Raw genomic sequence first — 25,464 nt, 5'->3', positions numbered from 1 at the left:
TTTGTCCAAAGTGGCAGTAGCGCCGGTATGAGATCTTTGAGGTAGTTTGCAGGAAGGGGGTCTGAAAAGTGGTTGGAGGGGTTCAAGGACGGGAATGCTTTTAGAATTGCTGCTTCGCTATAGGTTGTGAAGGTGGCCCAAGAGGCGTTATTTTTTAGGGCGAGCTTAGATGAGCCGGTGATTGGGGTTGCTAGAATGTGGGATGACGAGTCCTTCAGAGTGTCAGGCTGAGCTAAAGAGGCCTTAAGTTGGTCAGTTTTCAGGAGTTCCGTTTTTTTCGTGAAGAAGGAGGAACATTCTTTGCAGCTGGGTGGTGTACCTTGTCCAGCTTGGGAAGGGCGAGCTAAGCCACTGGATTGAGTTTTGACTAGTTCAAATAGATTTTTGGGTCGGTTCTTGGCTTGATCTAGCTGATTTAAAAAAAAGTTTGCTTTTGAATGTCTGATCTTTCTATAGTACAAGTTTCTGGTGGATCGGAGCAGATTGAGATGATTCGTGGAAGGCGAAGACCTCCAACGCCTTTCGGCTAATCTAAGGGCTAGTCTCTGCTCGTTGAGTCTGCCGTCATACCAAGGTTTAGAATCTGTAGTGGAGATCCTCTACAGTTGTAGAGGCGCGGTTGTATCTAAAATAGAGGACATGGAGTTAAAGTAGTGTTGTGTCAAAGCTTGAACATCAGTTAGGTCTTCCCGGGGGGAGCAGGAGGTTGACACTGGCGGATGTGGATAGGTCTGTTAGGGTTTTTTTTTTAGATTCCTCTTGCATATTTTAGGTCTTGAAGGTTGTACTGAGCATAGTTTAACTGCTTCCTTGATGAAGAAGGTGATGGCATGATGATCGGACCAATCACATGGGAGGATTGTGCTAAGCTGGATAGCTTCTGGGTTGGCAATAACCAAGTCAAGGGTTGAACCTTTGACATGTGTGGGGCAATTGAAGATTTGGGTGAGGTCAAGGACGGAAAGGAATGTTTTGAGGCTATTTACTGCCGGGTCGTTAGGGTCGTTCCAGTGGAGATTGAAATCGCCAAGTAATATTTGGGTATTATGTTGACCAGTATGAGTGATCACGATATGAAACCTGGAACATAGTTTATATGCCCTTAAATGGCACCAGAAACGGAGATTGGGTATTCCGTTATGGGGATCACTAGCTGATCACCTAGCTCCTACGACATCTTAAGAATTTCTCTGTGTTGTCCTGCGGTTTATGACTAGAGTCCGCTCTGTCATATCTGTGCTTCTTTTGCTCTCTGTATTAATGAGAAAATGCATATATGCACATTTGTAAATATGGCATTTTAGGGCACGATGATATGAGTGACTACGAATGTATAATATTCATACAGAAGCATTAGTATTTATTTTGGTTTTCTTTCCTTTATTACTCGTTCCATGTGTGCTTTTGCCATATTTTTGTTAATGCATTTGTTATCTTGCTCCCTCACTTCTCTTGTGTTGGAACTCAAGGTTGATCAGAATATCATGGCCTGTCTTTTTTTTTGCATTGTTTTGTCTAAGTCTTTGTAATGATTTATGACTGTTTATTGGCTTAACAAAAAAAAAGAACTTCTGGATGATTTAAGAAACTGATTATGGGTAAAAACACTGTCTTTATTGAATACTGGTGAAGCATTGCTAAGAAGGAACGCCATCAGCTAATCAGGTGCATCTTGGAAGTTGCCAGCCAGACTCTAATCCCAGCCCTAAGTCACACCTGTACTAGTGTATAATCAATTGTTTTTAATTTTTTAGGTTCTCTCAGCCTCATTATGGGGTGGGATATTGATGCCTTTTGGGGGCAAGACGTCAAGTATTGCTGACAGGTAAGATGATAAAAAAAATCCCACTCTTATTCATTGTCAGATTAATGACTGACAACAGAAATAATGTAAGACTGTGGTTCCTTTCTATCTAATAGCTTGCCAAAAGTGTTTGTTTTAAAAAACTAGAATTTGTTCCCCACTTTTCTTGCTGATTCTTGGTGTTCTACCTACATGACTAGGATAAAACTGATAGTTTAAAGATGGCTGTTTTAATTTATTTACCCCATACATTAAATAAAGAATTTTAGGCTCATTGATAGTGAATTAGGTATTGAGGATACAAAGAATGTTTTGATAATGCTTCATCTTCATATGCCCTATGTGAGGAGAAGATATCACAGCAGATAAAACAGCTCTGTAGACTAATGCACACATTGTAGAGGTTTGTGTGTAAACTTACTGTCACAGGTTTGAATGTCGCAAAGTTCACTCAGCTTTTCATGCTTTCAAAGTCAATAAAATGAGAATCGTTTAGTTGGGTATTAACACTTGTGACATTACTTAAGTACAAATGGTAGAGGGCACTGTAGAAGTGTAGTTATTAATGTTAGAATTGTGGTTCTCCTTCTTATTGATTTATCATTACTATTAAGGAAGTGTCTCTTTTGGTATGGTTATCCCCTATGTTTTGGACAGATGCTGCTGGTTTTTCAAATGTAAAAACAACAATTAATGGACAGAATGCAGAACAATGTCAAACATTCACCCCAGGAGAGTGATCTGGGCCAAAATCCATTGTTTGTTTGCTCACCATGCTCACCATGCCAGTTTGAACCCATCCAATGCAAACCAGTCTTGACCCTGTGCTCAATGGGAACAGTCCAGCCCGAACTGCCAGGCCGGGTCCTCCCTTGACTGGAAACAAGCATCCTAGGACCGGTTTCAAATGTGACCGGACCTGAGTGCCAGTGCCCTTACCTTAAGATATGTATGTTTCAGGTCCCTAGTATATGGTACCAGGGCCTGTAAGTCAGAGGGTCACCCCAGGGATTCCATCACTGGGTGTGCATCCCATGATATTACAATGGTAAAACATGGCTTCCAGTCTGCCACTGCAGACTGGAAGAGTAGTTTTAAACTACTAACTCGACTTTGCCATTTAAAACAATGACAAAGCCCAGTCTTCCATTCTTTATTTATATAGGTCAACCCCTAAGGTAGTTCTGTCGAGCCCTAAGGCAGGGTGCTGTATATTAGAAAGTGGAACATGCACTTTTACACGTTCCAACACTTCAGCTCTGCTATCTTCTGACTGGAACTCCTAAAGTCTGTACTGTAAGGCATCACATAGCTCGTTACATTGAGCACAACTTGATGCTCAAGTTGAAAATTAATGTAGCTTGTTGCAGTGTTTAAATTTTACAAAGTTGCCACTTTGTGGCCCAAAGTCTCTTTCCCCATTCACGGTTGCACATGGGGTCTGTCCCTGAGACAGATTCTTGCCCTCCTGGGGAGACATGTAAATAACCAGAAAAGGGAACAATAGAAGCTTATGTGGGGGGAGATGTTACCTCTCCTTGGCAGTAAGCCAAGTAAGGTCAGTTCCCCTTTGAAGGGCAAATGGCATACACTGGGGAGAGGAGCTGCTCTATTGTTTAGGTAGATAGGCTAGCACTAGTGGCAGAGAGTGGAAGCCAGTTATCAAACCGTTTTTTCAGGGGCTTGTAATCCCTTGGTAGCCACACCTTTGGGTTGGGCTAGGGAGCTCTGCATGCGGAGAGAGGCTTTCTAGCATGTTGAAGTGGTCAGAATGGAGCCTTCTGGGATAACTAGATTCCACACTAAACAGGAAGAAGTCATGAGGAGGGTGAGTACCTGGTAGCCTTTGGCTGTGGACCACGGCCTCCGCTGAAGGTATTTTCTGTACATAAAAAGGACTCCCTGGTACCCAAAACTAATACGTTTAGCCACCATGGTATTCAGTATAGTTCTGTGGGTACCATCAGTGTCTGGCAAATCGGAAGTATGATTATATTGGTTGTTACATACAGAGCAATAATGTGGTGGGGTCTAATGTAATTTATTGTATATATTTTTAATTGTTGTTTTTGAAGTACAATCATTTCTATAAATAATTATATTTATTTTAATTACGCTTGTCCCAAATATCTTTAATTCAAATTTTATTTGGTTTAATGTTTTAATATATGTAAATATTCCCCCGCTCCTCCAAATGCCCTTTTTTACTTTCTTGTATTATATATATTAAATAATGTATTTTCCTTAAACATACTTGACAATCCAAAGTTAATTCATCAAATGTAATTTGATTTTTGTTAATAACCCAGACCCCCAAATAAATTATTTTATTCACTTAGGTTCCTGTAGTGGCCCCTGGATGTAGTGGTTGGTCGGCAGTGTGGTTGTAGGGCAAGGTAACAGATGGGCCATGTAATAGCTCAGTCGTCTGGAATGTTGCTCTGAAGAATAACATTCACTATCACACAGATTCCTTCCTTGAAGATTATGTTACGGTCAAGTGACTAAAACGTAGACTACTGGCAGAGGAGAAAGAATGCACTACAAAGGCTTTGTGGAAAAGATGTTGTTTCAGGATCTGCCTTTGACATTAGAGACAGCACCTACATTACACTCTGCTTGGAAAACATTTTCCATCTTTTGATCCCATATTTCTATCCTCTCAGTCTGTCATGAAAAACTAAAGTTGCAGACTTGACTATGCTAGAACTCTATGTAGCTGCCACTGTATGTGCCACTCAGTGTGTCTGATGCAAAAACAACAATTGATGGACAGAATGCAGAACAATGTCATACATTCACCCCAGTACAGAGATCTGGGCCTAAATCCATCGTTTTTTTGCTCACCATGCCATTCCAGTTTGAACCCAGCCATATGCAAATCAGTCTTGACCCTGTTCCCCATGGGAACAGTCCAGCCCGAACTGCCAAGCCAGGTCCTCTCTGGACTGGAAACAAGCATCCTAGGACCGGTTTCGGGCTTTCAGCCCTCGTCAGCCAGGATAGCCTGATTCCAGTGGCATGGAGAGCAAGGGACTCACGTCTGAGCATACCCTTCCCACTCGGGGTGACAAATGCAAAAACAACAATTGATGGACAGAATGCAGAACAATGTCATACATTCACCCCAGTACAGAGATCTGGGCCTAAATCCATCGTTTTTTTGCTCACCGTGCCATTCCAGTTTGAACCCAGCCATATGCAAATCAGTCTTGACCCTGTTCCCCATGGGAACAGTCCAGCCCGAACTGCCAAGCCAGGTCCTCTCTGGACTGGAAACAAGCATCCTAGGACCGGTTTCGGGCTTTCAGCCCTCGTCAGCCAGGATAGCCTGATTCCAGTGGCATGGAGAGCAAGGGACTCACGTCTGAGCATACCCTTCCCACTCGGGGTGACAAATGCAAAAACAACAATTGATGGACAGAATGCAGAACAATGTCATACATTCACCCCAGTACAGAGATCTGGGCCTAAATCTATCGTTTTTTTGCTCACCATGCCATTCCAGTTTGAACCCAGCCATATGCAAATCAGTCTTGACCCTGTTCCCCATGGGAACAGTCCAGCCCGAACTGCCAAGCCAGGTCCTCTCTGGACTGGAAACAAGCATCCTAGGACCGGTTTCGGGCTTTCAGCCCTCGTCAGCCAGGATAGCCTGATTCCAGTGGCATGGAGAGCAAGGGACTCACGTCTGAGCATACCCTTCCCACTCGGGGTGACAAATGCAAAAACAACAATTGATGGACAGAATGCAGAACAATGTCATACATTCACCCCAGTACAGAGATCTGGGCCTAAATCCATCGTTTTTTTGCTCACCATGCCATTCCAGTTTGAACCCAGCCATATGCAAATCAGTCTTGACCCTGTTCCCCATGGGAACAGTCCAGCCCGAACTGCCAAGCCAGGTCCTCTCTGGACTGGAAACAAGCATCCTAGGACCGGTTTCGGGCTTTCAGCCCTCGTCAGCCAGGATAGCCTGATTCCAGTGGCATGGAGAGCAAGGGACTCACGTCTGAGCATACCCTTCCCACTCGGGGTGACAAATGCAAAAACAACAATTGATGGACAGCTCAGTGTGTCTGAGGCTGAGATGGATGGCGGTTGGAGGTTATTCAGGCTCAAGCAATATTGGGAAGAAGAAAGTTCTGGGTCACTAAGGGTCTGAGTGTGTTGCAGCACATATTAAAGTGGCAACAGAGTAGTTAGCATCTCCTTCCCACCCTTCATTGGTAGCACCCAAAACACTGACTCGAACCGTAGCAGTACTTCTAACTCAGACTCTTAGTGAAATCTTAGCTACACAATTTTTTATTGTGTCAGAAGTGTTAGCAGCCTATTTTAACCTACAATGTAAATTAAAATTTTGCATCACCACCCCACCATCCTAGCCCTGGTGATAATCAATATCAATTGAAACCTTTGCAAACCCCTCAAAAATCAGTGTGAAGTTTTACTTATTCATCATCTTCAGCCTTGCCTGCATGAACCGTAAGCAGCAGTCTAATTCTACCTTTTGTGGGAAACTTGGCAATACCATCAGCCTTTGATGAAAACCATTAGTGGCACCAGAACACTAGTTGTGAAACTAAGCAACAGTTCAACCCCCAACTGTGTGTGAAATCTTAGTAATAACCCTGTTTGTGATTAAAAGCATGGGCACACTCCCCAAGTTTGAATGGCCTCAGAAGCAGGAGCCAAATTCAGATAACAAATCTCATTCTGTAGGGAAATATAATTGTTTTTATCAAACTCTTTATTCTCTATGTCAAATATATGTTTATGTCTCCCTTTGTTCTCTAGATTTTACCTTGGAGGACCAACCAGTGTGCGTGGATTTAGCATGTACAGCATAGGGCCCCAAAGTGAAGGTCTGCTTTCTTTTCTCATCTTTTTTTAATTCTATGGAAAATAGCTTGATGTTTGTTTTCAGGATAACCCTGTAAAGTATTTATTTTATTTACCTAACAATGTTGTATCCTGTGGTTCTAGCTTCAAGGGCAATTGAGCATAATAATGTAAATGGCAAGATAAATTGAGGATGATATAACAGTCAGCAGAATAATGCTCAACGGAGGTGGAAAGCCCAGCATTTAAAACAGAGATGCAGTATCCAAATTAGAACAGGCTAGGCGAGCACTCTGGGTTTCTGAGACTTACATATACAACTTTTTGAAAAAGCATATGCTCTAATTTCTTCTTGCCATGTCAAGATTACTATTTTTCTGTTTGGAAAAAAAGTGCCAGTACAACATTTGGCTGTGATGATGACTAAATAAATGTTCATTCCAACTCTTGGAGTTGGCAACAGTCCTCACCTTTAAGTATGAATGGAGCTATACTAGCACACGTTGAAACGGGCAGCTAATGGATATGTGATCTTTTTTGGGGATCCTTACGTATTCTGATAGTGAAGTAGCAGAAAGCTTTCCTTTCACTTTTTAAGTTTTTATCTTGATTCTCCAAAATAAGATTTGCTTTGCTATATGCAAGTTGTAAGTGGGCAGGTTTGAAGTCTTGAAATCTTGAAAGCAATAATAGCTTTTAGAAGGAAACAGTGAAGGTTGATTAGGATGAGAGTTATGTAATGTGTTTTTTTGCTCCCGAAGGATAGCTTTAACGAGTAACCAAGATTGAAACCATCCTGGTATCAAAAGGCATCCAAATAGCAATTCAAGGAGGTCATACCACCAGAGGCAAAGCTGTCTAGTAAAGCGGGATGTGATCTGTAAATTGGCCGTTGTAGATCTGCCATGAGTTCTGCAAATCCAGCAGTTTTATATAGATGTTGAACAGAATAGAAACTGTGGGCCCTCACAAGGGAAGTTGGGTGCTAAAGATCTGAAGGACACCAGTATTTCTAATTGTGTACTAAGCATAAGGAAGAGAATAGACTCCGGACCACTCCACTGATTACTATCTGCGTTGATAAAGATAGCCAAGAATTCCTATTAATATGCTGTGTACTGAATATCTGTTAGAAATGGGGTCTCTTGTTGGCAGTGGTTTGCACCTTTGTCCAAGTAGGGACCCTTCTCCCTAGTCTGGGTAAGGGGGATGCACTTCGAAAATAACCCCTGCTCACCCCCTTGGTAGCTTGGCACGAGCAGACGGGCTTATCTCAGAGGCAGTGTGTAAAGCATTTGTGCATACACATAGTTATACAGTGAAAACACTACAAATGGACACCACACCAGTTTAGAAATATAAGTAACCTTTATCTAAACCAAACAAGATCAAAAACGATAAAAATTCAACATACAGTTATAAAGATGTGACTTTTAAAAGGTCAAAAGAGTTCTGTCCATAGCAAACTATAGATGCAACACTTTCAACACCAAGTACCTTGGATGCGTCAAAATGATAAACAAAACAGCTGCAGGGAAGTTGATGGATCGGTTCCTTACGCACAGGAAAGGTGATGTGTTGGTTACTTGCTCCAGGAGAGGTGATGCGTGGGTTCCTTAGTGCCACGCAGGGGAGGTGATGTGCCAGTTCCTTACTGAAGAGGAGGTGATGCATTGGTTTCTTACTGTGTGGCCAGGTGATACTTTGGTTTCTTACTGTGGCCCTGGCGTAGTTGTAAACTTGCCGCCCTGGTGCGATGCTTGGGGATTCAGGGATGCGTTAGTTCTCGATGCAACAGCGCTGCGTTGATCTCTCCAGCCGCGGTCCCACGATGTGGCGGTTCCGGCAGTCGCACAGCAGGGCCTGTGACGGCATTGGTGCGGTGATCTTGGACTTCGGACATCGGTGCACAAGATTTGGCACGCTGCGATTTCTACAGCTGCGGGCAGGCAATGCGTCTGTTTCTTCAGCGGCACAGTGGTGTTGCGCTGGAAGCTGGTGCGGATACGTCACGCTTCTTTAGTTGCTTCTCTTTTCCCAGCACCAGGAACAACCCCCAGAAGCCCAACACAGGAAGAGGCACCTCTTGGCAGGTCAGAACTCCCAGCAAAGGAGTTAAGGGAAGCTGGTGGTGAAGTTGGTGTGTCCCTGAGACTTCAGGGCAGGAGGCACTTGCCAAGTCGACATGGCAGTTCTTTCTAAAAGTGGTATTTTCAAACACCCACTATAAAAATCATCTTTACTAAAAGATGCATTTTTATATTCAGGCATACTAAACTCCATCTCTCCATCTTGTCCCAATGGGAAGTTATATTTATAAGATGTTATAAATAAACTCCCATTCTTTCCTATGGGACAGATAGCCTTTCAATGGTGTACTGTATTTCTCTTTCAGGACATGTCACACACATCAGTAGATGTCCTTCCTTTCACATACACTGCACCCTTCCCACAAGCTTACCTTGGGCCTTTCTTAGGGGTGACTCGCATGTAAGGAAAAGTTAGGGCCTGGCAAGTGGGTGCACTTGTCAGGTCAACATGGTAGTAGAGACTGCGCTCAGACACTGCAGAGGCAGGTCTGAGAACCTTTTTCAAGGCTGCTTGTGTGAGTGACACAATCAGTGCTGCTGGCCCACTAGCAGCATTTGATTTACAGGCCCTGGGCACACACAGTGCACTGCACTAGGGACTTAATTTCAAATCAAATAAGGTAATTATGGAAACGCCAATCCATAATAACAATTTACACAGAGAGCTGATGCACTTAAGAACTGAAAAGCAGTGGTAAAGTGCCCAGAGCCCTAAAACCAACAATAAAAGTGTCACAAACAGGAGACCAAAAAGCAAAAGGTCTAGGGGTAAACCCACTGGACAAGCCAGGTCTACCAATATCTATTATTTATACTATCGAGTAGGATCCGCTGCAGACATCTCTATTGTCCAAGACTAGCAGAATACCATCCAGCCACAATATTGTTGCAGTCTCTGAAATACACCCCGGTACAGTAACTCTAATGAATTTCGATAACTGTAGCTAGTAATGTAAAGGCTAGTTAAACAGCAACCACTTTTTTTTAAAAACCATTTTCTTTAAAAAGTGGAGGTCAAGTTTCAGAGGTCATAAGGATCCATAATGACCTTCCTCAGAAGAAATGCTTAAACACCAGCATTTAAAGTTGTGGAGAAGATGCATTAAAATAGAAATGCATTGATGGTTTAGAGGATTCACAAAACTGAAGCATTAGAACTCTTCTTTACCAAATGTGATAGGTGCATCACCTGTGCATTAAATAGGTTTGAAGGATGAAAGTGTAATATTGTTAGACTCCAGAGGCTGGAACTTGGAACCGTATGAAGTTTTTCAATGAGAGATGTCAGTCATTTCAAGCTCAAGATATTTAATTTACATTTTAGGACAGATTAACACACTCTGAGGAGGCGAAGGCAATGTTGGTGGCCATTTCTGCTGAGCATGGGAGGATTTAAATAATTGAAGTTCTCTCCACAGCGGCGAATAGAGGTCTCACACATTTAGACACCAATTTGATTGGGACAGCATAAAGGGGTTTAATTAGACTGATTGTGACATATACTCATTACGGATTTCCGTGTTTGGTGTGTTCGATTATCTCCACATTTTTTCTGCTTTCCTGTCTAGGGATTTTCTGAGTTTAGATTGCTTGAGGTCCAGAGTGCTCCTTTTTTGTTATCAGACTTTCAGAAGGAGGAGCTAATGTATAATACTTAACTATTGCAGGCAAAAATCAGCGTTGGAAGGTCATCACTGTCTGGATAACACTCAGTGAAGATAGGGTATCCAAATGTTTTAGATGACTAAGACAAATATTGCTTTGAGTAGGATGGCAAAACAGTCTCAGCAGCAAATGCTGAAGGGTACCTGCAATTAGCTGGGGCAGGATCAAGCCTGATATATTACCACGTTATGCTTATGTGAAAACATCAATTGTGAGGAACAACGTAGGATGCTGAATTTTACCAAGCTGCTGGCAGAAGATGTTAGGATTGTTACAGTGAATATTAAGATATTTCATCATGATGTTCAAAGAAAAAAGAGGGGTATTTTAGATGTTCAATGAAAATATAATTGAGGCCACGTGGGCAATAAATTAACTTTGAATCCTCGAGGAATAAAATAAATGTTCATCTCCGACAACAGTGTCCCCAATTTGGGGGGTCACCTGTGTATGAAGATTTGCTGACTAGTCCAGGTTCACCACCATGTTTCGAAATCTGCCTTTAAGTAATGTTGTGTAGTCCTCTGGTTTGAAAGATCACAAGGGGCAGAGAAGCATGTTTTAGTCGTAAAGTGATTAATAGATGATAGCAATGGATTTATGATTAAAGGCATGCATTTAAGAGCATTCAGTTCAGATTGACTTCTAGGTCGATTGGTGTGAATAGGTGTAAGAAGAGATGTGAATTAACTTCTCAGGGTGAGTGGTTTGCCTCGGTTTGGGGAGAGCCGTGGTACTGCATCTTTTGTTGTGGAAGGTTATAGTGATAGCAAATGATAGGATCTGAAGGTCAGTGCCCTAATGCATCAACTGTAGCCATCTGTGTTTGAGCTCATGGTCACAGATTCAGATCCCAGTGGGGGTGTACCAGAGTATGATAAAATGAGTGCAATTAAGTTGGGAAGCAAAATATAGAGTATACATATTTACACACTCAAACTGGAAAGTATATTTGGATATTTACATAACTAAACTGGACACTCTTCTAGAAGAGAGCCCCATATTAATCAATGTGATCTTTGTAATAAGATAAATGGGTTAGTTGGCTCCTGAATGAAATAAGAGGGCATTAATCGGCTAAAATAACTCTTTTAATCAATTGTTCTTGGTTCTGCAGGGATGTTATTGCATATTCTTGGTGCTGCCCTAGAGAACGACTGAATCCATGTTTTCTGTTCATTGAGTTTGGGGATTTCAAGCACTACCCCTTATTTACTTATTTAGTTTCTCTTTCTTCCTAGGGCTTACAGTTTCTATGATAGATAGATCAGGCAGTTATGGTACACAGCTTTATATGGTAAGCATGATGACCTAAGAATGCAGCCCTTTTATGCTGAAAGGCGGTTCAAAGGTTTTAGAATGGTATGCCAGCAATGTTACGTTATGGGATTTTCAAAAGGTGCACATGTAAAAGGAGTAGGAAGTGAGTGCTATCCTATATGTGTCTAGAATGCATAAGCACAATGGAAGAGAGATCCTGGCACGGGCACTCTGCAAAGGTCTGTTCACGGGTATCTTAGACAGAATAATATGCAATGAAAACTTCCAGAAGAAATATTTAGGGTTTTGTGATCTTAGAAAATCCAACAAGAGTGCTCAAATTTAAATCATATACAATAACTTGCTAGATAGAAACATGTAAGAAATATATTATCCTCAAAATATAGGGTGGCTAAGCTCCAAACTATCCTGATTTATTTGGGATTTGTAAACTGCTAAGGTTTATGCTTTACAAGGATAAAGCATCCCATGAGACCAATGTAGGTCAGACAACACTTCTGACCTGAGCTGTTTTTGTTAGTTATTCGCATTATTTGTTGAAGTGTTTGTGGTTCCTTGCTGCAGTTATAGTGGATTTTTAGGTGGCCCAACAGTTGTGGTTGTTGCTTGACTGCTTTTAATGGATTAAAGCAGATGTTCATTAAGCTGGTGTTTGTGATTGGTGGCTCCTGATACTACTTTCAGCAATGGCAGTGAAAGTTGTGCAATTGGTTTCAATAGTTGAAGTGTTAATGACTGTCTAGATTTTGGGACAGCGATCAGCCAGTTAGATCTGTGTCTTAGTAAGGCTGCCACACGCTCGCCAGAGATCTCATCATGTAAACCAGAGGAAAGGCAGACAGCCTGATAAAGTAGACAACCAGATATTTGAGCTTCATTTCTGGGCAAAGGCTGAAAACTTGATCTTGTGACTCAAAATCTAGCCCGAGGAAACTGTTTAATAAAAACAACGCTCCAGTTTATTTGCATTGAAAATTTATTTTGCAATTTAGATCAACCAAATTTGCATAAAGGGAACGTTTCCCACTGGCTGGTACTGGATTGATATGGAAATACTTATAAGGAGGCACAGACAGCTAGCAGATTCATGGCAGTAGCTATTAATAGTATAAGGGGCACCATAAAACAGGTTGCTGATGGGTGTGACGGGCCCTCTGCACCCCAGGAGGCCGCATTTTACTACCAAACTGTGGCAAGGGGAGCATATATTTTGATTTGACGTTGGTCCATGGCACCCTTGGCACGCCACTGCACAGTGAGTGTAACGTTTCTTTTGGCACAGTTAACAAAATAATTGATGCGAATATATTCAGTTAATTAGTGCACAGGTGGATGATCCCATATATGTCTCTAGACAAGCTGCACATGATTCATTATCGAGAAAGAGATTCACTAGTAAATAAAATATGCTTTCAAATGTTTGCTTCTGCGTTTACTGTTGCACATAAAATAAATACTAGTTCACTTGTGTGCCATAAAGGAGTAGACTTCAACAAGAGGGCCACTTTCGTCATGCCAGAAAAATGTAAGCGGTGCAAAATAATAAACTTTGAGAAATCTGTTTAAATACAAACTGATTTAAGCTGCCTACCCTTTTCATCTGAGCTTTTGTCAATATCCTTGGAAAATTTGAAGCCAAATGGGTGCCAAATCAACTGTCAATTCATTTGCCAGTCTTAATGATATATTGTTATTTTGCACATTTCATTTATTTGTGTGGTATCATAGTGCTTTTAATGTGTTTAATCCCAAATACTGTAGCAATGATGAGGCACATTGTGACGGCGGAAGACCTCAGGTGCATTGTGGCCGTTGCCACTGCTGGTGCCTGCGCTTATTAACCTGCCCCGTGGCTGCCTCTGCTCACTGAGTGTTTACATCTCCTTACTCGATCTAATGACTGTGAAAAATGACAGTCTTACAAAATGCTTTCTTCTCTCAGGATGCTGCAGTCCTTTTATTCCCATCTGTTACTTGCTCATGTCTGCACTTCTTGGCATAGGATGTGAGGACACCCAGATCAGACACTGCGTCACTTCCTTCCCTGTAAATATAGCAGACGTGGGTCCATTCTCACTATGCAACTAGATTCAGGCCAGCCTCGCTGATATGGGGTGATAACGCGAAACGGGTCCTAGGATGCTTGTTTTCCGGTGCAGGGAGGACCTGGCCGGGTAGTTCGGGCTGGACTGTCCCCATGGGGAGTAGGGTCAAGACTGATTTGCATATGTCTGGGTCCAAACTGGGGTGGCATGGTGAGTAAAAAAAATGATGGATTTAACCGAGATATATGATTGGGGGTGCAATGACAGTGTTCAATATTCCATAGTGTTTTTGTGCTGCAATAGTCGCCCTAAGTGGGAAGGGTATGCCCAGACATGGGTCCTGTGCTCGCTATACGACTGGATTGAGGTTGCATGGGTGATGAAGGGTGATATCCGGAAACCGGTCCCAGGATGCTTATAACCCAGATCTGTGACTGGGGGTGAATGTTTGACAACATACAGCATTCTAACCATCATCTTTTTGTGTTGCTACAACATCTCTTGACAGCCAGCACCTTTGTAGCTTGCTTTCCTTTTCTTGTAAGAGATTACAAGACCTGCAGATTTCTAATTTTCATTATAAGTAGATATCCCCTGCAGAGATTGTAAGCAGGTTCAGTGTTCCTCCACACCAGAACTGTCAATAGCTTGGACCGGCTGTAGTTAGCAGGTTGCTGTTCAGTTAATGAAGAGTAAAGGAATATGAGATCAGTAGTAAGTCAATTGAAGCAAATTGACCCCACACTCAAAAATGTTAGGTGTAGTTTGTGTCATGGGGGGTTTGTAATTGACACATGCATACCCTTTGTTATGTCATAATTGTACTATATTTTGGTGGGGAGTGAATTTTAACATGACAACTGTACACTTAACAAGACAAGAAAAATCATACTAACAACCTTTTACTATAGTCTGAATTAAAAAAAAGTATTTCGATCAATTTATCTTCAAGTAGATGACAAAATGAAATCCTCCTTACATTATACATGAATTTTTACATAACATATTGGTAGTTCATGAAACAGGCGATCAATTATCCTATCCAAGTTTCAGAAAAGAGCCAAAACGTTTTTCGCAATATTCAACAGCTTCTTCAGGGCGGTAGAGATGCACAAAATAAATCTGATGGAAAAAATATCACGTTATTTAACACAGACCAGTTCATGTAAAAAAAAAAGTTATGTAAAAAATTGTGTATAATCTACATACAAAAATAGTGCGCAAGTTGTGGGACGTGGACCTTTCTGATATGAAACCAGATTGATCCGGGAGGACCAATTTCGGCATTAAAAGGTTGAAGTCTAGTGGCTAGAATTTTTGCTAGTATTTTTGCATCCAAATTAATAAGTGATAGGGGGCGGTATGACTCGCAATGAGAAGGTGTCTTATCTTTTTTAAAAGAGTGATTATCATGGCCTGTCGTAGCGTTGGTGGAAGCCTACCTGATTTGTGTGCCTCACCACACATTTCTAGTAAATGGGGTACTAGTATCTCTGCGTATTCTTTATAAAATTTTGCCATGAGGCCGTCTGGCCCCGGTGCTTTTTTGTTTGGTAAGGCACGAATTGCCTCTTGAATATCAGAGGCTTCAATCTGCTGGCTTAAATAATCTTGATTGTCCCTTAGCTAACCACGCGCAAGCTATATCTGTCAAGTACTCATCTAATGCTAGCGGGTGGGCCCTCCCTTGTGATGTGTACATCTTAGCATAACAATTTTGAAACTGTTCGACTGTGGCCTGCGGTGTATAGTGGTCCTTTCCTTCAGCATCTGTAATTTTTGTTATGGCGTGGTGTTCAGTGTGACACTAGATTATGGCCTGGTCTGCCACCCTCGCCGTACGCCCGAGCCACATGTCTCTTGGACAGGTAGCGAATCTCTGTCGCTGCCAGCTCGTTGTGTTCTAATATGAGATCTTTGATTCGAGATAGTGTGTTTGCGTATGGAAGCAGCTCATATTCTCTCTCAAGCTCTGTTAATACCTTCTAGACTTTAGTAATTTGCCCTCTGATATCCTCGAGGATGCCTGCCGTTGTGCTAATGCAGGTGCCCCTTATAGTAACCTTGAAGGCTTCCCATAGAGTCGCAGCCCTGTCCACAGATCCCGTATTTAAGTCAAAATACTGAATTATGGCTTTCCTGATCGTGGTAGCGTATAAAAGATCTAGTAAAGCTTCAGAGCGGAATCTCCATGTGAGCTGCCGCGGGATACTCGTTGGGATATGTAAGGTGGGCTTGACTGGATTGTGATCGGATAAAGTTCTAGGAAGACCACTTATATCAGATGCCCAGGCGTTCACCCCTTCACTTAATAGCCAGTAATCCAAACGGGACCAACTACCATGCGCCACAGAGACGTGTGTACCTTCTAGCTTAGCACTATTATGAAGCCGCCACGTGTCGACTAGACCCAGTTTGACCATTCCATCTTTGATGAGCTGGGCAGTTTTAGGTGTACGCCCAACCTGTTTACTGGATTTGTCCTTGCTATGGTCTAAGTGCGTGTTGAGGTCGCCACCCCACAGAATTTTGGCCTCGGGCCACTCGCACAGTACCTTAAAAACACCTGCAAATAGTTCAGGCTCATCCGTATTGGGCCCATACACATTGCCATTAGTTAAAAGCGAATTACTCAGCTTGCCATGCACAATAGTGTAGCACCCCTCTTCATCTATGCACGTTTTGATCGCAGTGAATGCAAGACCCTCTTTATGAGTGTAATGACCTCTCGCGTATGAGGAATATGAAGAAGCCAGTCGATACCCTGCCCACTTGAGAGCAATCTTGGCCTCCGTTTGTTTGGTCAGGTGTGTCTCTTGGAGAATAGCGATCTGAACCTCATGCCTGTCTAGATAGGCAAACACTTGTCTAATTTTGGGGGGGGGGGGAATTTAACCCTCTGATATTCCACGTTAGGCAGGTGAAACTGTCCTTATCCAGCAACATCGTGTATACTGGTCAATGATATACATAGTTCCCTCATGTTCAAGGACAAACAGGTACATTTTAACAGTAGTCTTAGTGTCCAGCCAGCCACTTGCAACAAACCCCAGTAACCAAATTTCCCTCTGCCTCTCCCCACCCACTTTAGCATACTCAACTTGCCAAAGCCATCCCATGAACTAAACAGAAGACCCCGGATATGAAACGTGAACATAGTTAAGTGCGGGGTACACCCACTGGGGAACGCTGGAGCACATCGAACTCCCTTGGTGGAAAGGGCGGTGGCCGAACAATTTGAGACGGGCTCCCAAAACGCCATACACCTCAGATCAATGGATAAAGAGTACAGGTATAGGTTTACGTCTCGGCGGGGGGGGGGGGTGTGGGGGCACCCGGCCCGTCCATACATACGTGATGTTAAAACAATTATGAAAGCTGTCAAGCACATCTGGTGCAGTTGGAACATCCATTGAAATTCCACTGGATTTAAACCTCATTGTCCGATGCATATGGGGCAGTTTGCTTATTACGTCGGTTGGTTTTTACGTACTCCAGGGCCTGTTTGGGACTGGTGAAAATCTTGTCCTCATCGTCCGATCTAATACGTAGCCGGGCCAGATACAGCATAGCATATTGCACATTTTCTGCCATTACATTTTTTTTCACTTGCTGGTATTCCTTCCGGCGTTGCCTGGACCGCGGCTGTGAAATCAGGATAAAATGCCACCATATTGCCCTGATAGCTTATGGTGCCTTTCTAACTGAGTCATGGTCTCTATACTTTAGCAAGCGGGCAATAATCGGCCTGGGAGGTGCCCTCTTGGGGAGGTCGAGCCGCCAAGGAGCGATGGGCGCTCTCCAGTATTAGCAATTGAGACAAACTCTCAGCTCCGAAAATCTCCCGCAGCATGTTCTCGACATAGGTCTCCAGCCTGCCAACATTGGTCGACTCCGGGAAGCCAGTGATTCGCAGATTATTGCGCCGGGACCTGGCCTCCAAATATTAATTTTTTGCCTGGATAACAGCGAGCACTTTCTCCATATCTAGTGACTTGGAGGTCACCTGCTGCAAGCCGTCACCGCTTCCAATCAGCTTCTCCCAGCCTGGTAGCCTTTTTGTCAAGTTTTGCAGACATTTGGTCCATACGGCCACTGAGAGCCTCAATTTTTCCATTTATGAATTGCAGACTGGCTTGTATGCCAATCAGCTTTGCTTCCAGTGAGGATGGAGAGTCTGAGGGTGCGTCCAATTCAGAGTCAGAGGTAGCTATTTACTGTGGCCTGCAAGGCTTCCACAGTTCAAAAGTGAGGCGCGGCTGATTTTTGTCTGGTTTGCCCATGATTATGTTCTCCGTGCAGTACAGCCGTGTCCAGCGCTTCTTGAGCAACCTACGTCAATTGGGCCAGCAACCCGCCGGTGTCTTCTTTCACTGATGGCCACCGCATGCACGCGCTGCTAGATCTAGACCTCGTCTGCAGGCCTGGCGTTCCACAAGTGCGGCACCGTGGCAAAGCGTGGTCGCTGACAGTGCCAAGATGGGAGGGAAGAGAATGCATGTCACGCCGTCAAATTACACAATATGTCAAGCGATCAGTAGCCACTGCACCCTGCTGCAAAAGTAAATTCAGGCCTACCACATTATAGTCCTCATCACTGTGCTGCTTTGCTCCGTACACAGCGCGGGGGCCCTCAATGCTGAACCTGCCGCCCATGCAGACAGCACAAATGTTCTGTAGCACCCTCCAATGAAAATCCAGCCCTGTGGCAGGGGGCCGGTCCAGCGATTGTTTGCAGTGCCCTGAACGAAGCTCTGTGCCCCCCCGTCTGCAGTTTACGAGAGCGTGCCTCACGCCGATGCGCAGCAGTCCTAGGCCAGCCCCGCCGTGCGTTTCAGCAGCAGCTTGTGGTGTCTTATGATAACAGTTCCGCAGGGTCGGGAGCTGCCCTCGTGCCCACTCGCAGATCAGCCTGCCCGTCTCACCCGGGAGCCACACAGCACACCCGCAGGGTTCCTCCAGCATCCTATAGCGTTCGCCAGGGATGGGCAGCCAGTCCGCGCCTCAGATCAACCCCGCACACCCATGCTCAGCCCCGTTCCACTCCGCATAGGCTTCAGCGAGTGATTGGTTACCACACAAGGTACCTGCATGCGGCGCAGTGTCCAACAATGACTTTCAGTGCAGAAGCCGACCAATGGGCAGCCTCCACGCCTCTGACAGCCACTAGTCGGCTCGCATGGCCGCCATGTTGTTCTCCAGTTTGCGTTCCCAGGAGCAATTCGGAGCAGCAGCAATTCGGACTGTCTGTGGAAAACCGCCTCAGTCGGCCGCCCCGCAGTCTTGCATCAAGTGCTTCTGGTTATTAAGCACAGATGCCGCTTAGGAAGCAGGACAATTGTCGGATTAGCGAGTCGGCCGGCAGAGCTGCACTATGGCACAGCCATCTTACCGTGCGCCCTCTAGCGCCCCCGGGATCTTGTGAAATATATACGTGTTTATATTTGAATTGGATGAGGCACTAACGTGTGGAAATCTCCACGCCACGGGGGCTGGCCAGGGCCTCGGTCCAGTCATCATCTGTGAGATCAGGTAAGTCTTGTAACCATGCTCCTTTGGTCTTATGTAGTGTTGTACGGGCGTGGATGGTCAATGTCTGGTTGATCTGACGGATCCTATGTGCTCCCAGGTCCCACGTCAGCAGGCGGCCCTCCAGAAGGTGAAATTCGGACAAGGTATCAAGTGAGTGAATTAGGGAAGTGAGTGCATGCCTCAGCTAGAGGTATTTATAAAATTGCATCCTGTGTAGCTAAAACTCGGTCTGCAGTTGTATAAAGATTTGAGAATAGTACCCTGCATAATGTCCCCCAGTGTGGAAACGCCTACCAGATCCCATTTACGGAATCCTAATAGAGCGGCAACAGGACGTAGATATGTGCCAGGCCACAGCATTGTCGACTGTCAGATGACCCTGCCGACCCATGTGCCTGACCGTATACCTCCAGATCCAAACCACGGTTCTGCTGGCTGAGGGTAAGAAATCCAGGCTTATGTGGAGGTATAGGATCTGTAGAAGGGCGGGCACCCTCCATTGCCATATGCTCTAGAGCGAAAGCAGGGTCTGTAAGCAGTTGTGCCACCATTTGTTGATGATTAATATATAGGATGCTGCATAGTAGGCATACACATCTGCTGCTGCGATACCCCAGCAGTACGTAGACTGTGTACATGTACTCAGCGCCACCCGGAGTGCTCTTTCGTTCCATAAAAACTTATTGTGGATAGCATTAACTTGTGCTAACCATGTACGCGGTATGTTATATGGGAAGTTCTGTAGTCGATAAAATAATCGGGGTAGAGAAACCATTTTAAAATCGCTGAGCCCATATAGTGAGAGTGGAAGGTAAGACCATATTGCCGTCTCGTCGTGTAGACTGGTGATACGTGAGTTAATGTTATGTGCCCACAAGGTCTTTGGACACGGCGAGATAAAAACGCCTAAATATTTAAAGCCTAGGGTCACATTTGACAGCTGTGTCGCCCAGGTTCCACGTCCCTTATCCCCACATACTGGAAACAGTACAGTGGTGTTGGTGTTTAGTCCAGAGGTCTCACCGAATACTTTGAGGATCTGGAAGATTCGGGGTTCCGAGAACCACGGGTCGGTCATGAAAAACAACACAACATCTGCATATAGCGCCATTCGGTCAGATTGGGTCCGTGACCACTCAAAGCTGTGGATCAGGGAGTCCCCTCGCACCCAGGCCGCCATGGGCTCTACTGCCAGGGTGAACAGTAGCGGAGACAAGGGGCAACCCTACTTCATGCCACGACTGATAGGAAAGGAAGCCAACCGGTGTCCCGCGATCCGGACCGAAGCTGTTAGGTCCGTATAAATTAGACACACATAAGCTAAGAAGCGCGGGCCAAAGTTAATGGCTTCAAGGAGTTGAATCAGGTACATCCAACTAAGGGAGTCGAACGCCTTGTCTATATCAGCCAGTAAAGTAGCCGTGGGGCGGTCCAACTTCAGGGCCTTCGCTATGGCGTTGTGGACCCGCTGGATGTTGTGTTGGGTGGATCGGTGTGGCATAAAGCCAGACTGATCTGGGTGGATCAAGCCTTGAATGCAGGCACGAAGATAGTCTGCAAGAACTTTGCCCAAATGCTTGGGCTCAAAATGTATAAGGGAGATGGGTTGATACGACGTTGGATCTTCTGGGGGACGACCAGGTTTCAGAAACAGGACAATCTCGGCATGTCGCCAGTCTTGGAGCAATATGTGTTGGTCTAGGGCGTCATGTAGCGCCTCCAGTAAATGTGGGCCTAGCGTGCTCATGTGTGGCGTGAGGAATTCAGCAGGGAATCCATTAGGTCCAGGGGCCCGGCCCGGGCGTAAACTGGCCAATGCAGTACCAAGCTCATCTGCCGTAATGGGGGAATCAAGCTGATCCTGCATATGATCTGTGAGCTTATGAGGGGGAATGTCTCTGAGAAATTCCGCGATCAGGGCATCGGTTATATGTTCCTGCCGTGTGTAGAGTGAGGAGAATTTTTTTGCGAACTCACTGGCTACCGTCTCGGGGACGAGCATAAGGCTCCGTCCACTCCCCAGAGTATTGGGACGTTTGCGGGAGACTTTGCAGCCTGACAGTCGGTGGAACATTTTGCTAGATTTGTCTCCCTATTAGTCGATCCGGTGTTGTGATGCTAACCAGATCTCCTGCGCTTCATTAGTAAGGTGTTGTATGTGTTATGCGAGGATTAAATTCCGTTGGAGAGATGGGCTGAATTCAGTGACGAGCTGAGCTTCCAAGGACCTCTGGCGACTTTCCAGTTCAACCAGTTGTGCGATGCGTTGCCGGTTTTCACACAGACGGAAACTTGTATCTACCCAGCGGATTGTAGGTTTTGAGCCTTCCCACAGGATAATCTTGGATGGGGCCGATGCCGTGTTAGACGCGAGATAGGCGGCCTGGCTCAGGATCTCTTGATAAGTTTGGATTGCAAAGGTGCCATGGGGACATACGTGACCTAAAGGGGGGTTTATTAGAGCCAATACAGAGTTTGAATAGGACTGGATAATGGTCAGATAGTCCCCTGGGTAGGATAGATATATGGGAGATCCGATTAATGTAGCTATGTGGTGTGAATACGTAGTCCAATCGCGACAGCGAACCATGGATGGCAGTCTGCAGACCTATAGATGTATCCCAGCTCAGAGGGATGGTACTCACGCCACATGTTGGACCATCTCAGTGTAGTGGCCTGTAGGTGCAGTTTGGATCTACCTGTCTGGGGTTCCCGCCGCCAGTCAAAAGACGTCATGATGCCATTCCAATCTCCACCTAGGGGAGTTCCCCCCCACAGCCGTGAGGTTTTGTCAATGAAGGTGGCCATATATGCAAGCTAATTTGACTTGTTCCCTATGGAGAGTGCCCATTATAATGGTGTATAGTTCCCCTGGATCCAGCCTTTGTTTAGTGTGAATAAACGGAATGCGGTAGTGTATAAGGATGGCAGTGCCCCAGGATCCCCTAGTGAACGCGGATTGGTATATTGCGGCCGCACGCAAGCAAATAAAATAGCAAACTTTGTTGTTTAAAGTACTCGAGTCGCTCCGCTCAGGCAGGCATTCAATTAATCGGCGCTGAAGGGGGGTGGGGGCAGGGCTGGCTGCGGCAGCAAGGAGGGTGACTGACAGCAGCACTTACTAAAGCCCAGCTGCAATAGTGCGCATGCTCGATTTTGGGCTGGTCATTTTTATGACCAGCCCGAACATGCGCACAACAGCCACCTCCTAAGGACCAGGAGAGCGAGGGGGGAGTCGGGACCCGAGAGGTTGAGGGTTGCTTCATGCAGCAACCCCCAGTCTCTAATGGGTGGAGCGTCTCCGTGCCCTAGCCAATCCTGGCACTGCATTAGCAGCGCCAGGATTGGCTGCCTGACACACCGCACATCCTGAGTGGCCAGGGCTGTTGTTCAGAAGGCGCGGGACCACGGCCCAGGCCAGGAACAGAGGCGGCGCGGACGAGGTAAGTTGTGTTTTTTTAGTTTAAACTCCCCCACGCGACCCCCCCCCCCGATTCTCTCCTCCCCCTCCCCCTCCCCCCGGTTCCCTCTCCTCCCCCCCCGGTTCCCTCTCCCCCCCGATTCTCTATCTCTTCCCCCCCCCCCCCATATTGCGAGCCGCGACTGATCACGATTACATACTTATTGGGGTTGCAGTTACAAATTGTATGTCTTGTTTCACAAATGATGGCTCGTTTAACTTCAGACCTGGATGGTGCATGCAGTAAATCGATTATAAATGGAAACACCATATATATGAAATTGTGTTGGTTGCTTGAAAGTGAAGTGGTTGCTCTCACTTGTAACGCTTTGATATCAGCTTCTCTCCACTTGGCGACTTTTTCTGTGCTATAAAGCATCACACTCTTGCGCTGGAAATGTCAGTAGCCATAAATTTGTAAACAATATGTGTACTCATTTGAATGGATATTAGTCATTCGCCTACATAAACCTATGTTAATCATATATGAGCAGCACACATATTTGTGCTGCAGGAGTTTTTGTGACACAGATTGCGATAGGGAGTGCGGCACTGTGATCTGGAGGAGCATACCTTGGGTGCACCCTTTCTATTGTGCGTAACTACCATCTGCTCACTGGGCTGCAGAGGACTGACAGTGGCAGCAACACGAGTGTAGAGTTTGGTAGCATCAGTGCAGTAAGATTCATTGCTGTTTTATGACATCATTTTGGGTTTCTTGCACGTTGAAAGGCATCTACACATGACAAACCTAGCCAGACGCGCAGCAGGGCACAAACATAACTTAAGGGCTTGTAATGCAGATGGTAAAATTAGCAGAATCCTGGCAACATTTTAAAGACAGGCACGCTGCCTGCTGCTTTGCATTATACAAAATAAACAGGTTAATATTAGTAACAGCAATCAACTTCGTTGAAATTAGCAGAAAGCATACCACTCTTCAAAGCCCCAGATTTCTGCTACTGCTCCTAGGCTGGAAGAGACCATTTTGAGGAGGGTTCGTATCTTAAAATCGCTGATGCTCCTGAAGGCTTCTGGAGGTGGTCTATCTCCAGACAGGTGAGTCGGGATCTTCTGTATTCCATGGTCTCGTTAAATGTCTTTACAGTTTCACTGCTATTGCTGTATACGAGGCCAACTCATTTATTAGCAGGATGTGATTTCAGGGACACTGCAACACTCAGGAACAAGTGTTGAGAAAGTTGGAAGTTTGGCACTTGTGGTGTACATAGCGCACAGCTGCCACTGGTGGGACCTCACAGCACTCTTGCCGTATGAGTTTTCTTTTAAGAATGCCTAGAAGAACTGAATTTTTAGTCCATTTATGACAGAAATAGTGCTGGAAATTGCAACAAAAAGATGCCAATTTGTAAATCATTTCTTCACGGAAGTAGAACCCCCCCGAACCCTCCTTATTGCGGTTGGCCTTGCTCGCTGCGCTCGCTCGCATACGTTGATTCGGTCTACATATGCCTCACCAATTCCAAATTCCACCAGCCGCCCCTGGTATATTGTATGGTTCCTGAATCTGGCAAGGCAGGGAGCTTTATTGCCTAGAAGGTGGGTCTCCTATAGGAGACGGATGTCAGCCTCATATCACTTGGCTTGGCGAAGGACAGCGCCCCTCCTAATTTTGTTTAGCAGCCCTCTGACATTCCAGGATACTAGGTTCAATTCCCCGAGTAGGGGAGAACAAGTCTGTGTCATCATCTACCATCTATGTGAGAAGTCCTTTTGGCTGATGTTGTGAAGTTATGGCGTAACATCTGTGCACATGTAAAAACTGTAACAGTGATAATGTGAAATTCCCCAGCCCCCGTCCTCCCACCCCGATACTGCCACCAACAAGGAGCATCTGTTGTGGCGAAGAGAACCCAAAGCCCCCAACGGTGAGTCCTAGGGAACCTTCTCCAATCATACCCCAACTTCCCATGGAACACTAACATGAATGTCTAGGGGCGTGATGGTTCTAAGGCTAGGCATCCACTCCAGCATAGCGTTCAAACGGAGCAGAATACTCCAGGAGGATGGCAGACTATTTTTGGCCGAAGCCGTAGAGCTGATAACTGTGGCCCATGTTAGGATGCCTCATCCGGGGCCGGGGCACGCCAGTTGGCTCCGGATCTATGCCTCCTCTTGGAATTATTCCTCTTTCGCCTGTTACTTTGTGAGCTCTGAGAGGAGTCGGATTCTAGTAGTGGCGGACTGTGTGGTCTAAGATGGGTCCTCTCATCCGTCCAGGTGAAGACCGCCTCTAGTGAATCAAAGAAGTAGGATTTGGAGTTGTAAGTGACGCACATTCGGGCCGGATACAGTTCATGTATTGAATATTGAGGTCTCTGAGCCTGCGCTTAGCCGCCATGAAAGATTGGCGTGGATGTTGCACTAGCCGAGTACAGTCTGGAAAGATCATGATTTTTTTTTTTTTTTTTTTTTTTTTAAATTATTTTTATTGCAGGAATTAGTAAATCTTTACATAATCGGCCAGCATTACATCTCAAGCCGGAGCGTTGAAACCCAACTCTCCGATCCCCTCCGGAAGTTGCTTACACAGCCGTTCAGCCCACAACCCTGGGGTCGGGCGGCGAAAGTCCGTGGGGGCTCAGGAGGTTGTCGAGGTCGGCCCGGAGGATTCGTTGTCCTTCATCTGCTTTTCTAAACAACCCTATAACTCCAAAAACACCCCCCCACCCTTAAAACCCCCCAATCCCAGTCTGGAAAGATCATGATAGGGCACGA

The 25,464-nt window shown here is 45.2% G+C and overlaps 1 protein-coding gene across 1 annotated transcript in view; it reads left to right on the top strand.

Moving 5' to 3' along the window:
- Nucleotides 1–25,464, top strand: part of SAMM50 (SAMM50 sorting and assembly machinery component) — a 252,099-nt gene that overhangs the window by 173,597 nt on the left and 53,038 nt on the right. Inside the window, exons 11-12 of the mRNA XM_085652463.1 lie at nucleotides 1,755–1,825; nucleotides 6,608–6,675. Coding sequence (XP_085508589.1) covers nucleotides 1,755–1,825; nucleotides 6,608–6,675 — 139 coding nt within the window. The remainder of the gene's footprint in view (nucleotides 1–1,754; nucleotides 1,826–6,607; nucleotides 6,676–25,464) is intronic.

Source organism: Triturus cristatus, chromosome 4_1, assembly GCF_964204655.1.
Source record: "Triturus cristatus chromosome 4_1, aTriCri1.1, whole genome shotgun sequence".
Lineage (NCBI taxonomy): Eukaryota > Metazoa > Chordata > Amphibia > Caudata > Salamandridae > Triturus > Triturus cristatus.
Note: the sequence above shows the minus strand (reverse complement) of the source record. Positions and strands in the feature narration are given on the sequence as shown.